This window comes from Halyomorpha halys, unplaced genomic scaffold (genome assembly GCF_000696795.3).
Source record: "Halyomorpha halys isolate HHAL.00 unplaced genomic scaffold, Hhal_1.1 Scaffold106.1, whole genome shotgun sequence".
Classification (NCBI taxonomy): domain Eukaryota; kingdom Metazoa; phylum Arthropoda; class Insecta; order Hemiptera; family Pentatomidae; genus Halyomorpha; species Halyomorpha halys.
This window is the reverse complement of record NW_027111449.1, coordinates 3,043,893-3,062,306: the sequence shown is the minus strand read 5'-3', so window position 1 is coordinate 3,062,306 and position 18,414 is coordinate 3,043,893. Positions and strand designations below refer to the sequence as shown.

General features: G+C 33.1%; 2 protein-coding genes across 2 annotated transcripts; both read right to left on the bottom strand.

The window, feature by feature from the left end:
• On the bottom strand, window positions 1-17,740 carry LOC106677653 (larval/pupal cuticle protein H1C). The gene is made up of 4 exons (XM_014415700.2): window positions 17,639-17,740; window positions 17,158-17,553; window positions 536-727; window positions 1-461 (listed from the first exon to the last, which is right to left on the bottom strand). The coding sequence occupies exons 1-4, from the start codon at window positions 17,648-17,650 to the stop codon at window positions 105-107; spliced, it is 957 nt and encodes a 318-aa protein (XP_014271186.2). The 5' UTR covers window positions 17,651-17,740; the 3' UTR covers window positions 1-104.
• LOC106677652 (cuticle protein 10.6) lies at window positions 7,508-8,250 on the bottom strand. The gene is made up of 2 exons (XM_014415699.2): window positions 8,096-8,250; window positions 7,508-8,010 (listed from the first exon to the last, which is right to left on the bottom strand). The coding sequence occupies exons 1-2, from the start codon at window positions 8,105-8,107 to the stop codon at window positions 7,612-7,614; spliced, it is 411 nt and encodes a 136-aa protein (XP_014271185.1). The 5' UTR covers window positions 8,108-8,250; the 3' UTR covers window positions 7,508-7,611.
• Window positions 17,741-18,414: the final 674 nt, after the last annotated feature.

Below are 18,414 nucleotides of genomic sequence, written 5' to 3'. Positions count from 1 at the left end.
TTAACACAAATAAATTATTTATTATGTATAACTATTAAAGGATCCAAACATGGACGGGAATATGATTTCGGTTCTAAGCTATTCGCGATGTACCAAAAATAACCTTAGTGGACGAGGGCAGAGTATCCAACACCGTGACCATATCCAAGACCGTAGGCGGACCTGTATCCAAGTCCGTATCCACCGTAGGCTGGGGCGGCTACAGCAGCGACTGGAGCGGCGTAGGATACAGCGGGAGCTACGGCAACTGCCCTATTGACGGTTCTGTAGGTGTTAGCGTAAGAGGTGGCGACTGGGGCATGGGCGACAGCGACTGGAGCATGGGCTACAGCGGCGACTGGGGCGGCGTAGGACACTGCTTGAGCATGGGCTACAGTAGCGTAGGCGGGAGCGGCGTAGGACACAGCAGGAGCTGCGACGTACCCGGCTGAGGCGTAGGCAACAACGGCCAAGAGGACTGCCTGTAATTAAAAACATTAATGTAACTCTATTGTTGGAGAGACGTCGGATATATCCATCTACTAGTTGTACTTACGATCTTGTACATGTTGGTGGGTGGTGTTCTGCTGCTGAGAAGGATTTGTCTATTGCAGCCTGTACTACTCGTTATATACTCGCCGCTGTACAGAGGGAAGGGGATCAGGGTCGGAGGAACATTGATACCTAGGGTTTGGTTAGTACATTTTTTTTTATATGTTGTTAATTCATATCTCTCGTGCATGTTAGCCTTTTCACAACCAAGAAATATTATATATTTTAGACTAGGGTATTTTGAAGTTTTATGATAACACTACTGAAAGTTTCATAAGTACAATGGTTGTTATTATTTCTAGATACTGAATTATTGACTTGTAATGTTTTCTGTATTGCAATTTAAATTTTCGTTTGAAGAATACACTTCTCTAACAAACTAATATAACGTTTATATTCTGTTTTTAAAAAGCTTTACGAAAAATATCTTTGAGAACCCTTGACAGCGTCATACCCATTTTGAAAAAGTTTATTTTGTGAGAGTAATGTATGTATTTATATGAATCTATCTATTATTTTAGCTTAGGTGATAATTTAAAGAAAAAAAACTCAAAGTTTTAGTATATTCAAAATGTATATCCTTTTGTATGTTGTATTATTTTTTTCTATAGACTTCATTCTGATTTAGAAATTCATACACTTAACTGTAATTTACCATTTTATTTTAATATTTTGAATCGTGCTAGCGTTAAATTAATGATATTCCAAATTATTTTTTCATAAAAGTATGTATTTTTTAAATGTTCAATTTTTTTAAAGATTAAAATTGAAACAGAAAGTTCATAAAGTAATAAATTATAACATTTCTCCTTTAAAGAATATGGAACAAAAAATGAAGAAAATTGGTCAACTTGAAATAAAATTTAAACTTATGTATAATACGGAAAGTGAAGGACCATTTTTTAATTTAATTAAAAAGATTAACAAGACAATGGTAAATTAACAAACAATTAAACAAATTAAAAAGCCAATAGATGTGAAGTTAAAAGCAGAAAATGCATTTTATTTCTCAGTCTGCTTTCTAAACTACTAAAGTTAGGATTTACAAAACTTTCATCATACCTTGCCAGAAGTACTTTTAAATTTATTTTATTTTATATAAATTTCTTTATTCGTCAAGTCCATGGCTCTGAGATATGGACTTGGGCATAGAAAAAGAACCAAAATTTACAAATTTAGTTGACCCAGTATGAATAACTATTTTCTTCCCTCGGTTTCATTTTTAATTCCAGGTTTGTGGTAGTGGGAACAAAATAACTGGGTAAGTTCTGCTTAGGAGACGCTACTGGTAATTTCAATAACATCTGCTTAGTGAATATTAAAGTTTAATGAATATGATGTTTGATCATTTGTGTTTGTTTAGAGACAGTTTATGCCTCTTCATCTTTTCTTAAATTCACTTTCTTTTTTTTTCTATTAGAAGTAAATTATTTATTTTGTTAAATCCATAAATGTGATTGTTTTTTTTTTATTATTAACACACACAAAATTCGATCCAAATAAACTCTCAACATTTATTTTCAGAAACTCTCCAACGTTTCGGCCATCAGGCCATTTTCAACGAGGCAACCTTAAATATTGATGTCATATTCTTTAAAAAATTGTCTGCAGACTAATTGCCCATCTCATATAAAACTTTTTATATTTTAAACCTAAAACTTTTTCACATAAATAATAGTCTCTTTTTCTACTTACTAACAAGTACTACTAACTTGTAACTAAAACTAATAAGTTTTAGGTTTAAAGTTTTATATGACATGGGCATTTAGCCAGCAGAAAAAATTTAAAGAATATGAAATCAATATTTAAGGTTGTCTCCTTGAAAATGGCCTGAGGGTCGAAACGTTGGACAGTTTCTGAAAATAAATGTTGAGAGTATATTTAGATCAAATTTGTGAGTGTTAATAATATAATAAACCACTCTCAAATAATCATTATTACTATTACTTTTATCTTTTATTGAGAATTATCATTTTAATCTACTTATTTTATCTTATTTTTTAAAATTTATAACATCGTATATAGTTAGGGGTGCTTTTGTATGAGACTATATATTATGGGGGGGCATAAGCAATTGTTAAAAAAACCTTAAGAAGTACAAATCTACAAGACTACTGTAAGCATTAACCACGAAGGAGGTATGTATCCTGTAAACGTAATTTTGGTGATATCCCCAAGAATGTTTAAATAACCATGTGAAACTGTTACGGAACGAATCCATGAATAATTAGCAATGAACCAACTAATAATCGACCGACGTGTAGATGGAAGCATTTAGTCAACGTAGTGAAGTTGGTTTTGGATGATGATCAGTGGAAGGAGGTGTGAAGACAATAATTTATTTTGTTGTATTATACTTATTATCATAATTGCCAACTAGCTTAAAGTGAACTGATTACCTTATTCTACAAAATATTATTACGCTTTAGCAGTTATCTAAGGATTCAAAAACATAATATCAGTCTGGAAAGTGAGTGCGCCCTACTTGCAGACTGGCTGCATCATGCCAGACAAAGTGGTTCTAGCATTCAAGAGCAAAGTCAAGTGCGTTTGGTTATTAGATAGCCGTGAAAGATTTCTTGGTAAAATGTTTCACAATCTGATCGTATCCATGATTGGTGACGTAATCTCGGCCACGGAATCAGTGGAGATATACATTGACAAATGAAATTAATTTCCTCTTATTTATATGGCAACGAATAACGAAACGAATTTTATGGTATAGTATAACGAACTAATTATTTATAACTTATATACATTTTTTTTAATCGGAAATAAAATAATCAGCTCCTTTTACGAACAGTGACTTAGCATTTGTTACTGAAAAGGTCTTAAATGTTATTATCATTTTTCTGCAAACTTTTGTGTGCGTGTGCGTGTTTTTGTGTTTATGTGCATGTGGTTGTGCGTGCGCGTGTGCGCGAACAGTCTTAACTCAATAACGAAGAGTCATACGAAACTGAAATTTAAATTTTAAAGCAAATTCCAGGGATGTGACAACAACTGTTTAGATAAAACCGACTTACCGGAAGTGCCGCTTTTTATGGTAGATTTTCTTGAAAAATGTGTGTTTATTACTCTACCTCAAAAACAAAAAGACATGCAAAACTGAAATAACATATTTATGGCGGGTATATTCCTAAGATGTGACAGCTGCTATTAGCGTAAAATCGATAAAAATTAAAATCCAAAAGAATTCTATAAATAACAAAAGGAAAAATAGAACCATACACCCGATATTCCCCAATTGCATAATTGCTTCGTTATCTTATGTTAAATTGTTATATTTTTAGGAGGAACAAAATTTATATTTGTTACTCTTACCTCGGGAGACCCAGAAATAGCAACAGAAAAATGAACAAGATAACAAACATACATTACCGCGTGCTGTAAAAAGAGCACATTGTGGACATTAGAGTAATTGTTGCATGTTCTGTTTGAAGTTTTTCTAGGGTTACATTTATCGCCTGCCTTAATTTCAAATGATGAAAAAAATTAAATATTTTTTTTTTTTGTTCTTTTTTTACTTTTTTTTTTTTAATTTAAAGCAGTCTCTCCAGAACGTTATTAACGTAGCTATCTAATTTTCTATTTCATCTAGATCAGATCAATAAACATGAGAAATATTTTCAATTAGTTCTGTGTGATGATTTAGCAATTATTTTATCGTTTTAAAGCCAAATTTGGTTAAGTTACAACTTTCACAAAAATTTAGAAAAGTCAAATTACACTTAAACATTTAAGAAGGTTATTAATTTGTATTTATTACTTGCAATTAAATTGCATGTAAGTCATGTAAGTGACTCCCCATGCAGGTTGTGGACGTATGTGTCATTATGATAGGAGCTGGTGTAGGGCCCGGGGCAGAAAGCGGCTGGGCGACCGAGCCCAAGGTAGAGGTCGCCGGCGAAGGTCCTTTCTTGCCCCGCCTTCTCAGGAGTCATAGCTTCTACGACTATCGATATAATATCTATATAAAGTTGATTTTTGTATGCTTTCTTCAGCTTTTATTTATTAATTGTTAGCTCCTTTGATAAGCATTGGCATTATCATTATATTATAATACATTTGAACTTAAAATTTGTGTTAGTAATAATATCATACGCAAGCTAATTTGTGCCAGTAACAATATCATACGGAAGCAGGTTGGCACTGTGGTAAGGCACGATGCTGCTAACTCCAAGGACCCCGGTTCGAATCCGACTGAGTAGAAAATTGTTTTCTGTTACACTGTAGCCCGGAGTCATCCCTGTGGGTTCTGAAGGCCTCCTGGAGTCCACCCAGTCTCATAAATTAGGTACCCTTAGTCTGATAAAAATCAATTTTAATATCAATATCGAAGTATCCGCTACTGTTACATCGTCTGATCTCAGTCCCATTATCATATTACGATTTTATAAAAATTAATAAAAAGAGAGTTTTTGTAATCGAAATATATTTGAAAATGTTTAATTTGTTTGTTTTTTTACGCATACAGCAAGTTAACACTAGTTGCAGGCTAATAATATGAAAATTAAGTTACGAGCGATACGATGAAAAATGAATGACAAAAAATAAAAAATAAATTGTATTCCTACTCCGTGCGAATAAGCTTTTTGCATTTGTGCAAAGCGCAATCAAGGGAAAAGAGCGAGCCTCATTCAGTTAATTTTTTTTTATTTGAACGGTAATTCTAAAATTTGAATTATTATTGCTTGCATTATTGTAATTGGAATAATAAGGGTGGGTCCTCGAATAACTTGCCATGTAGAGTCATTAAGTTACTTCCTTCTTTTTTTTTTTTCAAATTTAGTTTAATTAATATGTTTTTCCTTTTTTGAGCCAAATGAATCATGGTGATGATTTTCACTATTCAATAAATTATAAAATTAGCGCAAAGATAGACATCTTATATTCTTCATAATAACTAGATATGTGGGTTGTGAGTATGAACATATTCTTTAGTATTGTAAAAACCTATGATATATGGTAAATACCTTTTCTCTCATAGAATATTTCCAATTTATACCATGTATTGACTGTCCTGGAAGCAGTCAACGCGTTTTAGCCTCAAGCTAAAACGCGATGCGTCGCGAGCTATTGGAAATCATAAGTTTTATTACTAAGAATAATTTGAAAATTGTACAATTCAAGCATATAAACCGTAACAGCTTCCAAAATGAAATTGAATGTGTAATAAACACATATTTAAATTTGTGTATGTTGTTTTGGCAACATATACATATATATAACATAACACAATAGATGTTGCCATCTGGTCATTAAAAAAAGGTGTATCTTAATTATTTAATTATATCACAGTAAAAATTTTGAGTACAGCTGATCAATTGATCCATAAAATTTTCATCGCTCCACTCTTCTCGGGTTAAAAAATTTTGTGGCACCCTCGTCAAACTAAAAAGAATGCGGCACAATTTTCCTTAGAGCGGTTTGATATTTAAGGCAAAAAGAAAACAGTGTAAATAAAATTTAAAAGAACATTATATATTTGCTATTTTAGAGGTATTCACTTGCGGCGTGGATCCCTCCCAGTTTGGAAACCACAGATTACCTTCAGTACACCCAAGTCCAAGCTGAAATTTCAGCGGTTAAATGACAGTGTCTTCATCTTTTCACCATTAGTGCCTGCTGAACTACTGTGCTCGGTTCCAAAGCCTTGATGGGGATTTTCCTCTTCTTAAGAACAAACGGTAATCGTATACCAGATGCAACATCCTTGGTCGCCTTCGAAGTTTGATACCGTCCATAGTCTTCAGTGGATCTCGGTGTTTTTCCACTCTGACGAAATGGCTGCTTCAGTTGGCAAGTCTCTATGATCTCCTTCATTGAGAGGAACCCTAGTTTTTCCTCATTCTCTCAATACGGATGCAATTCCTTCTTGTTTCTATTATAACAGACATGTATTTGGAAAGATTTTTATTGAATAGATGTATTAGGCGAAAGCAAATTTTCGGGGAAAGGGCTTTGGTTCGGAAGTGTAGGAACCATCTCTCTTGGAAAAGTAATTTTTTGGAGGGGCTGGGTGCTGAAAAGAACCAGTTTCCTACTTTCCGTAAACGATTATTCTGTACTCATTGGGAATGCTAGGCCATTATTTATATTAGACCTTAGCTTTGTATTGCCAACTCTTATGAATCGAAGAGGGAAAAAATAAATAAGTAAATAAAAAAATGTATTCAACTGGTCAAAATAATGCTCACTCGTTCGTTTTAATATTGTGTATTGTCCGACTGATGAGCATGCTGTTTCAGCAACTGAACACAGTTGAGCAATCGCTTGAAATTTTTTTCGAGCTCCTCCTTTATAGTTTTTGTATCACCACGAATTCATTAAAAACAAACAATTGTCCACCAGCTGAAACCGACTTTATATATAAATTAAAATAAATACCAAAGACCTATGCAAATCAAGAAATGTATTATTGTTAGCCAGGAACTATTTACCAACTTAATGTTGAACAAATGCCGGATTAATTTTTAATTCGTCTCACTGTGCACTATGACAGTCAAGCTCTGATACAAAATACTGATGATAAGGTACCCATATACACCTCAATTACTAAAAAGCGCTTTCGGTTCATAATCACTTGTTAAAATATTGTATTTACTAAAATACTTGTAGCATTGAATACCAAATATTTTTTCAACATTAAGCAGGTAATCATGCATTATTTCTGTTATTCAATTTGTAAGAAAGATTTCTTTTTTAAACACTGAATTTTAATCAAAACAAAAGCTAGTTTACATAGAACAATAAAATTTCAAATAGAATCTAATCTTAAAGGATAAAGTCGCAAAGTTCATTAAAATCTAAAACCATGAGAGATTTCTTAAATTTTTTCTATGATTTGTTTTAGGGCACCATTATTCATCTCATAAAATAAATAAACTATTGAAAATTAATAATGTATGTTTGATACAGATGACGCCTAAAAAAAACGAAGAAAAGAAAGGAAATAAGATTATAAAAAGAAATTATGTACTAATAAATTACTTTATTCAGCATTGCGACTATAGGAATCAGATAAGGAAAGGACTATTTTACACTTCAGGTTCTAAGCTATTGGCAATAAAAATAAGCTTAGTGGTGGAGGGCAGAGTATCCGTATCCCAAACCGTAGGCAGACCTGTATCCAAGTCCGTATCCTCTGTAGAGACCACCATAGGCTGGGGCGGCGACGGCAGCGACTGGGGCGGCGTAGGATACAGCTGGGGCGGCATAAGCGACAGGTGCGGCTACGGCAACTGGCTTGTTGACGGTCCTGTAAGTGTTAGCATAGGAGGTGGCGACTGGAGCATGTGCTACAGCTGCGACTGGGGCAGCGTAGGAAACTGCTGGGGCGTGAGCTACTGTAGCGTAGGCGGGGGCGGCATAGGAGACGGCGGGGGCGGCGTAGGAGACGGCTGGGGCGGCGTAGGAGACGGCTGGAGCGGCGATGTACCCGGCGGAAGCGCAGGCAACAACGGCTAAGAGAACTGCCTGCAATGAAAATAGATTATTGTAGTTTTATTATTGGAGTGGCATTGGAAGTTGGATAAATAGATCTATTACTAAGAGTACTTACGATTTTGTACATGTTGGTAGGTAGATTGTCCTGCTGCTGGGAAGGATTGGTTATGGTAGCCCGTACTGCTCGTTATATACTCGCCGCTGCAGAGGGAAGGGGATCAGGGTCGGAGGAACAAACGGCCGCTAGGGCTTGGCTAGGGTCTTTTTTTCTTTGTTATTTATTGAAAGAAATTTAGAAGGTATTCCCAAACGATTTTGTTTATACATGATGTGATTCAGCCAGTTTAACATGGTTCAATTAAATAATTTACAACAAAATATTTTCCTATAAAAGAATCTTATAGGTTGTTAGGAATATTATTCAATTTGATTAATACTTATAAATAATAATTAATTTAATTGTTTTATTTAATACAACCCTAATACGATCAGTGATACTACAGTCATGAACATACCTATGGAATAAATATATATTTATTGGTACATTTTTGCTCCATCTTACTAAAACTTAGGAGGATTAGTGTATAACTATAATATATATATAAAGAACACACTGTAAAATAATGGTAACTATATAATAATTACCAGTACCTACAATGAAATTAGGGTAAAACATTAAAATGAGTACCCACTTTCCTGCAATGTAAAACATGAAAGTGTTTCCCACTTCTAAGGCAAGTAAAAAATAAATAAATAAAGGCTAAATACATACAAATAAATAGTGAGGAAGCTGTACCGACCCATATATTTGCCAGACTGATTTATTTTGTTAGTCCACAAAATTTTATGTTAAGTAAAATTGTTAAGATCAGTAAAAGTAGTTTTCAAAGAAAATTATTTATTAATATTGTTTTTTTTTAATAGATCGATAATAAAATGACAAACTGATGAAAGTCAGTATTTCCTGTATCAATATACTTTTTGTTTTTAATATGTAAAAGAATCTTAATGTTAAGAGTATAACTGTAACAAAGAAGTTACTATAACTATTTCTCCTTAATCTCACATCACTTTAAAACACTGTAGAACAACAGCTTAATTTAGCTAATCGTTGGCTAAGGTGTGTTAAAAAAAAATATTTTTTTAAAATGTTGATAGCATGCGTATATTTTATAATATTTTTTTTTAATGTGTCTATTTTTTTAATTTTTAATATGTAGACAATTAATCATCCTATCAAAATGACGTAGACAATATATTACATTACTAGATTACTGATTTAATGTATTGATTGTTTGAGAATGGTTTACATTATTATTAACACAAACTTCAATGATTGACTTTTGCTCTCAACTATTTATTTTAACAATCTTCCTACGTTTCAGCCCTTAGGCCTTTTTCAATCAGACAAAACCTTTACTCGTTGGATTGTCATAATTCATTAAATTGTCTTTTTTGCAGGCTAATTGCACATGTCTTATATAAACCACATAATTTCAATTTAAAACTATTCTTCATAAATTGTTTTTCCTTTTCAATTAATCTCGGTAAATTAGTCAATTACATGTTACACTTGCTCTGATTTATGTCCTTCACAAATACTTTTCTCTCTTCTAAAATTTTTTAGGTCTTCGCCCACTACCAGAGAAAATGTATTTTTTTACCCGGTATAAACTGTTATTTGATAAAATGATTGAATGGTTGTATCTGCTGTCAAGTTAATAGATCATATGTTATGAAAATAGTAATTATTTCTTCAAAATGTGTACTAAGAAATATATCACATAAAAATAAATTAACATTAAAACTGGATTTTTAATAAAAATGCAATATTCTCTGACATATTCATGGAACTGAATATTTTTTATCGAAGTGAAACCAAAAAAAGATAGGTTTCAACAACCTAAAAGTCAAAAGATATGTGTATTATTACAATGAAAAACTCGAATGAAGTTGTACTTTTGAAATGATTACTACATTAATAATTATCTAATTAAAATTAAAATATGATATAAGGATTACACTAATTATATAATACAGTGATTAATAGAAACCATAAAATCATTTATGATGAACAAAGAAGACGAGATGAGGTAAAAGATCAGTCGATATACATTACAATTTATCAAGTTGCTACCGAAATACACAGGGCCGATGCATTACCATAAGCTTTGGCTGGTATCGGCTAACCATCTGAAATATTATTAAGAAGTTGCCCAAGAGGATTGTTCTATCGATCAATTCATCATAGTCAGCGAAGTCATACCATTGAAGTCGAACATGCCCCGTCTATAACTTAGGAAATATAGGCTAAGATGATAAGTCAGAACCGATAAGTATAGCTTTTATGACTGGCTAAGGCCATTGGGAAATGGGAAATCGCAAAATTGGCAATCAAGCTGAGCAGGTCTTTTCTCTGTGCAAAAGCCAAGGCAGTAGGTTGATCCTTAAATTTTCGTCCAATTGGCAGATGCCATGGTCTGCCTTGAGGAATATCTACTGAATTTCTTAAAACATTGAATTGAAAAAATCAGTAAAAAAAGGTGTCATGTTACATATATATGGATTTTAGGCTAAAAAAATAAATTGTCAACTCATGAACAATATCAAAATATAAATTTAAAAAAAAAATTAACAAGGAGGTATATAGAAAAAAATGTTAAAAACAGTTTTGAAAGCAGAAATCTATTTTTTTTTTAAATGTCAATTAATACCTTCATCCACCCACGTCTTCAATTGTTAATCAGTTTGGTTATAACAGTAATTAAAAAATCCTGATGGCTGAAGTACTATGGGAAAACTGGGGTAAGTTTATAAGAATCATGTGTAGAAAAATTGGTACCAATGGATTACTTAGTTCTAGAATCAAGAAAAATTGGGGTTAAAATTATCCAGATGGGAACTGATTAAATAAGTTTAAGAAAAATACTTCATTTAGTTTTTAATTTAGAAATAGAGATTCTCCATCGGTGAGAGGCAGGGAAATTACTCTGCCTATTTCATATTTCAAACAATTTCATATAATTGGATCCCTGTACATGAAATATAATTTTGAATATATGCCCTATTACCATTGAGTTCAGTATCAATTCGAACCATTTGCTAATCATTTCTTCAAAATAGAAGTTAATGAAAGAAAATTATTTTCGTAACTCATAGTAAAAAAGATCTATAAGATATTAGGTTATTTTCACCTGGGAAGAATAAGAAACATAAAAGGAGCGGAGTGGGGAAGAAAGGATCGGGGTCTCTACAAACCTAACCTCAGGTCTATTTTTCGACTCTTCAATGGAGAGTTAAAGTAATTAAAAATTTGAAACAACAAACCTATCAAAGAGGGTGTTTCACATCCAATACTAGGATGAAAATAACTAAAAATGATACAGGTTCCTATATGTAAAACTTTTGTAATTAATTTTTTCCTTTTTGTGAAAATCTAAACCTTCTAGGACCTTTCTAAGTTTCATAACAAATTAAGAACAACATATTATTTAGCATAGTTCAATAATAAATCAATGATGATAAAAAAAAATTAAAAGAAATAATTCCTATATCTGAAATTTACTATCTCGAATTTTCATGGAAAGTCATTTAATATTATTTATTTATTTATTTTTAAAATAAAATAATTTATTCCCGAGTCCCTATCCACTCTTTATAATTAATTTAAATGTCCTAAGTTTCGGCCCATTTGGCCGTCCTCAAGGATAATTTTAAATATAATTTTAACCTTCCATACAATAATTTATTAATCTCAGTCCAATTACCCTATTTTGTCACTTTTTTCTATTTCCTATTTAATTTTTAAAACGTTATATCGCAGATTAACTTTCACTTTCCTGCCGCACATTACTTTATTTATTTATCTTTGCTTAATTAACTGGCAGATTTATAAGTGAATTTGAAAAAAAAAAAACATTTTTAGAACAATGACCTGTTGCTATCGCTATTCCATAAGTCGAAGTTTATTTTTTCGCTTATCTCCTTTATTACTCAGCCGACTTTGTCAGTTGTTTTAAATATTTTATAGTATGTCTCACTCAAATCTGGTCAGTAGGAATGAGTCAGAAGTCAGGTAGTGATGCATTACTAAGTATTAACATTAGCGTTCAAGATGCGCAATGACTTAGAACCTCCTACGATCTAGTCCCTAAGTAGGAAGTCTGACAGCAAATAAATAGGTTTTTATCGCAACCATAAAATGTGACTGAATTTAGGCCAAGGGTTGGAAAACAAGGAAGTTCTCGTTCAACGTTGATTATAGACAGTGGAGGATTAAGCGATAATCCGAATAAGGATCTTAAGGGACTAGGATACCGTATAAATCTTAACTTGAAGATTATAAAAATTATCTAAAAGGTTAAAAAAATCCTTAATAATATAATCGAACAATTTTTAAAACAAAGTATTAAATTATTAATTAGCCTTTTATCACACACGTTAGAGTGAGTGAGTTTTCTTTACTTTTTTGGGATGAGAAAGCGGCATGTTATTATACCGGCTTGTGCCCAAGCATGTCTTGATCAGCCCCTCCCTACATGTGGACTTTCAATTGGCCCACTGATTATCTATAGTACATTTGAGTTGAAATATTAAATTGGTGTATAAAATAAAGTTATCAACTAACCTCAATCTTTAGTACTTGGATTCATTAAAATCTACATACCTATATTTCTTCTTCAAAAAACCTCCCTGACCTAAATTCTTCAGACACATAAATTTTACCAAAAATGAATCACATGTGTATATTAAAGACCGATTAATTTTTAGAAGTAGGGTTCGAAGACTTACAGATAGCACATTGAATTGTATTCTAAACTAGAGAACCCAAAAATTGAATCAACCTACTTCTTAAGCGGAAATAGTGCCGTTGAATTCGGTTACTTTACTCTTTAAGGGATATCATTGCAATAATACTAAAATAAGATACACAATGCTTTGTGCGACACACCTGTGGTAGGAAAGTGTGCAAAAAGGGTGTTAGAGAGTGGGGAGAAGTTTCAAATGATGAGTGCGTAGTTCAGTTGAAAAATAGTCATTTTTTAAACATGTCTCAAACTTTCAATGCTGGATTAGTCCTCATCGAAGTATCTAGGTAAGTTCGATCTCAAAGCTGTTCAAATCATTTTTCGGTTTAGAAGAAAGTGTCAGTTTTAATTATCCATTTCTTTCCTTGTGGTAATTTAAGATATTTTGCTCCAGTAGACATCTTCCCTACGTGTGATACTTGGTCTCCCAATGTTTTGTCCAACTTTAAACATCCTTTCAAGACAATATCAATATTTAGTAATTTCAAATCAGTTAACATTCAAGAATGAGAAATGTAAATTAAGTTTGTGAAAAAAAAGTAATCATATTATACATCCCATAAACAATTTAAAATGCACCAATTATTGGTTTTCTAAGAAACTTTTAAAGAATTATGGAAACTAATAAAAATTCTTTCAAATTTCCGATAAACTATGACCAAAGTTTTGATTAAAAATTAAAATATTAAGTCGGTGTTCGGTAAAAAGAGCGAACAGGACAAGTTATAATACATAACAGTATATTTTGTACTTTATCTGGTCTAGAAAATTGTTTTGCATAAAAAACCGATAGTAATTTTTTGAGAGTCAAGAATATTCTTATTTGTGGATTGCATGCTTAAAACAATTAATATCAATAAATGTTCCAGTACAAAATACGAAAATACCCAATTATTTGATCCTCCTTGTTTACTGCGCATCGACGATTAATCGAAGCATTCAGTTAAACTATCTTAAAGTTTCCTCTTTCCGTTTAAAGCAAATATTTCAAAATTGATATAGGACCGTAGATCCCAGGGGGTCTTAATGGGTCCGGCCGGAAAGGATGGCCTAATATTTATACATAAACATTTCAGTCTTTTCTCACTTTTGCAAGGAAGATAGGAACACGAAATATTAAGAGAAGTCCAAAGTCGTGGATCAGTATACTCTTCGACTGTAGTGGAAGAAAAATGCTATAGTACAAGGGCTAAATTATTATTTAATCTTAATGATCTGATATCTTCAGATATTACAGTACATAGTTTTATAAGTTAATTTGGATATTTTCTTTTACTTATTTTTTAAATTTCCGTTTTAATTACTAAATTACTGATGGATATTGTAACAAAAGCACTACCTAGGATTTAAAACATTGTTTCGAGGAATGTTTTTCTCAGAGGCACAGTTTTAAATTCGTCAGTGGTTTTGACCCTCAAATTGCCTGCTTGGTACAAGCAATCATCATAACCCAATGCAAGGCCATTAAAGTATGGTTAATGGTGATCAGTAAAAGTTAACTATAGTACACAGCCATCTTAACTCAACAGCTGGTAAGTTATCTTTAACGAGTACATACTGCAATGTTCTCTTAAGACTACATACAAGACCGGTTGTGAAATGTAAAATACTTATTGCAAATACATAATATTGTAAAATGTAAAATACATAGCAAATAAATGATCAAGGGAATGAAGAATCACCTAATATATAAATGATTTATTTATTTATTTTTTATATACAGAATCCCTTAATCTGAAACTAAACAAGAGAAATAAAAACACATACATATAAATGTAAAACCTCCCGATACAGCTCCTTGTACGGTAGCGAGAGCTACATTATAAGCAGAGTATGTTGCAATGTGATGAGCTGGACTGAATTTTCAGGGGGTAGATCCAAAGTGTTGGAGCACCCAAAATAATTAATTGAGCAAATTAACACTAGATAACTTGACCTACATATCCGCGCCTCTGTTTGGTCCTGCAACATGCACTGGTTCTACCTCAATAGAGCTGATGGTGTGAATGTCCTGAACAGCGAGTTGTAGTTACTTTTCAGGAAGTCAAAGAACTTGATGTGCCTCCTCGGTAATGTTTTATAAAATAGGGCACAATCGGCAGAATAAAGTGGCGTTCCATTCTGTCCCGAAGACGAGTGAAGGGCGGCGCTCCGTATAAAAGAACTGATACTAGGATACTTTTATATATTTTAATTTTTAATCGTAAAGAGAGAGAAATGGGTTGTGAGTATAAACAAATTCTTTAGTATTGTAAAAACCTATGATATATGGTAAATACCTTTTCTCTCATAGAATATTTCCAATTTATACCATGTATGACTGTTCTGGAAGCAGTCAACGCGTTTTAGCTTGAGGCTAAAACGCGATGCGTCGCGAGCTATTGGAAATCATAAGTTTTATTACTAAGAATAATTTGAAAATTGTACAATTCTAGCATATAAACCGTAACAGCTTCCAAAATGAAATTGAATGTGTAATAAACACATATTTAAATTTGTGTATGTTGTTTTGGCACCAACCGATAGATGTTTCCATCTGGTCATTAAAAATAGGTATATCTTAATTATTTAAATATATCACAGTAAAAATTTTGAGTACAGCTGATCAATTGATCCATAAAATTTTCATCGCTGCACTCTTCTCGGGTTAAAAATTTTTGTGGCACCCTCGTCAAACTAAAAAGAATGCGGCACAATTTTCCTTAGAGCGGTTTGATATTTAGGGCAAAAAGAAAACAGTATAAAGAAAATTTAAAAGAACATTATATATTTGCTATTTTAGAGGTATTCACTTGCGGCGTGGATCCCTCCCAGTTTGGAAACCACAGATTACCACCTGTACATCCAAGTCCAAGCTGAAATTTCAGCGGTTAAATGACAGTGTCTTCATCTTTTCACCATGTAGTGCCTGTTGAACTACTGGGCTCGGTTCCAAAAGCTTGATGGGGATTTTTCCTCATCTTAAGCGCAAATGGTAAACGCATTCCAGGTGTAACATCCTTGGTCGGATTCGAAGTCTTCTACCGTCCATAGTCTTCAGTGGATCTCGGTGTTTTTCCATTCTGACGAAATGACTGCTTCAGTTGGCAAGCCTCTATGATCTCCTTCATTGAGAGGAACCCAATTTGTTTTCCTTATTCTCTCAATACGGATGCAATTCCTTCTTGTTTCTATTATAACAGACATGTATTTGGAAAGATTTTTATTGAATAGATGTATTAGGCGAAAGCAAATTTTCGGGGAAAGGGCTTTGGTTCGGAAGTGTAGGAACCATCTCTCTTGGAAAAGTAATTTTTTGGAGGGGCTGGGTGCTGAAAAGAACCAGTTTCCTACTTTCCGTAAACGATTATTCTGTACTCATTGGGAATGCTAGGCCATTATTTATATTAGACCTTAGCTTTGTATTGCCAACTCTTATGAATCGAAGAGGGAAAAAATAAATAAGTAAATAAAAAAATGTATTCAACTGGTCAAAATAATGCTCACTCGTTCGTTTTAATATTGTGTATTGTCCGACTGATGAGCATGCTGTTTCAGCAACTGAACACAGTTGAGCAATCGCTTGAAATTTTTTTCGAGCTCCTCCTTTATAGTTTTTGTATCACCACGAATTCATTAAAAACAAACAATTGTCCACCAGCTGAAACCGACTTTATATATAAATTAAAATAAATACCAAAGACCTATGCAAATCAAGAAATGTATTATTGTTAGCCAGGAACTATTTACCAACTTAATGTTGAACAAATGCCGGATTAATTTTTAATTCGTCTCACTGTGCACTATGACAGTCAAGCTCTGATACAAAATACTGATGATAAGGTACCCATATACACCTCAATTACTAAAAAGCGCTTTCGGTTCATAATCACTTGTTAAAATATTGTATTTACTAAAATACTTGTAGCATTGAATACCAAATATTTTTTCAACATTAAGCAGGTAATCATGCATTATTTCTGTTATTCAATTTGTAAGAAAGATTTCTTTTTTAAACACTGAATTTTAATCAAAACAAAAGCTAGTTTACATAGAACAATAAAATTTCAAATAGAATCTAATCTTAAAGGATAAAGTCGCAAAGTTCATTAAAATCTAAAACCATGAGAGATTTCTTAAATTTTTTCTATGATTTGTTTTAGGGCACCATTATTCATCTCATAAAATAAATAAACTATTGAAAATTAATAATGTATGTTTGATACAGATGACGCCTAAAAAAAACGAAGAAAAGAAAGGAAATAAGATTATAAAAAGAAATTATGTACTAATAAATTACTTTATTCAGCATTGCGACTATAGGAATCAGATAAGGAAAGGACTATTTTACACTTCAGGTTCTAAGCTACTGGCAATAAAAATAAGCTTAGTGGTGGAGGGCAGAGTATCCGTATCCCAAACCGTAGGCAGACCTGTATCCAAGTCCGTATCCTCTGTAGAGACCACCATAGGCTGGGGCGGCGACGGCAGCGACTGGGGCGGCGTAGGATACAGCTGGGGCGGCATAAGCGACAGGTGCGGCTACGGCAACTGGCTTGTTGACGGTCCTGTAAGTGTTAGCATAGGAGGTGGCGACTGGAGCATGTGCTACAGCTGCGACTGGGGCAGCGTAGGAAACTGCTGGGGCGTGAGCTACTGTAGCGTAGGCGGGGGCGGCATAGGAGACGGCGGGGGCGGCGTAGGAAACGGCTGGGGCGGCGTAGGAGACGGCTGGAGCGGCGATGTACCCGGCGGAAGCGCAGGCAACAACGGCTAAGAGAACTGCCTGCAATGAAAATAGATTATTGTAGTTTTATTATTGGAGTGGCATTGGAAGTTGGATAAATACATCTATTACTAAGAGTACTTACGATTTTGTACATGTTGGTAGGTAGATTGTCCTGCTGCTGGGAAGGATTGGTTATGGTAGCCCGTACTGCTCGTTATATACTCGCCGCTGCAGAGGGAAGGGGATCAGGGTCGGAGGAACAAACGGCCGCTAGGGCTTGGCTAGGGTCATTTTTCTTTGTTATTTATTGAAAGAAATTTAGAAGGTATTCCCCAAAGATTTTGTTTATATTATGTGATTCAGCCAGTTTAACATGGGCCAATTAATTAATATAAGACAAAATATTTTCCTATAAAGAATCTTATGTTAAGAGTATAACTGTAACAAAGAAATTACACCTGTTTCTCTTTAATCTCACTTAACTTTAAATCACTGTATCACAACAGCTTTATTTAGCTAATCATTGGCTGTGGTGAGTTAAAAAATATAGTTTTTTTTTTTTTAATATGTTGATAGTATGCGTATTCATGCTCAATATTTTTTTAAAAGTGTAGACAATTAATCTACTTATCAAAATGACGTAGACAATATATTACATTACTAGATTACTGATTTAATATATTGATTCTTTGAGAGGTTTATTATTAACACAAACTTCAATGATCCACTTTTGCTCTCAACTATTTATTTTAACAATCTTCCAACGTTTCAGCCCCTAGTCCATTTTCAAGGAGACAAAACCTTATTCGTTGAATTGTCATAATTCATTAAGTTGTCTTTTTTGCAGGCTAATTGCCCCTGTCTAATTTAATATTAATATAATTTCAATATAAATCTATTCTTCATAAATTGTTTTTC

Excerpts from the sequence above, each read along its gene's own strand:
- LOC106677653 (XM_014415700.2), bottom strand. Across the intron at positions 728-17,157 it reads GATACTCTGCCCTCCACCAC|GCTAACATGCACGAGAGATA; the intron begins TAAGCTTATTTT and ends GGTTGTGAAAAG. Across the intron at positions 462-535 it reads CCACCAACATGTACAAGATC|GCAGTCCTCTTGGCCGTTGT; the intron begins GTAAGTACAACT and ends TTTTAATTACAG.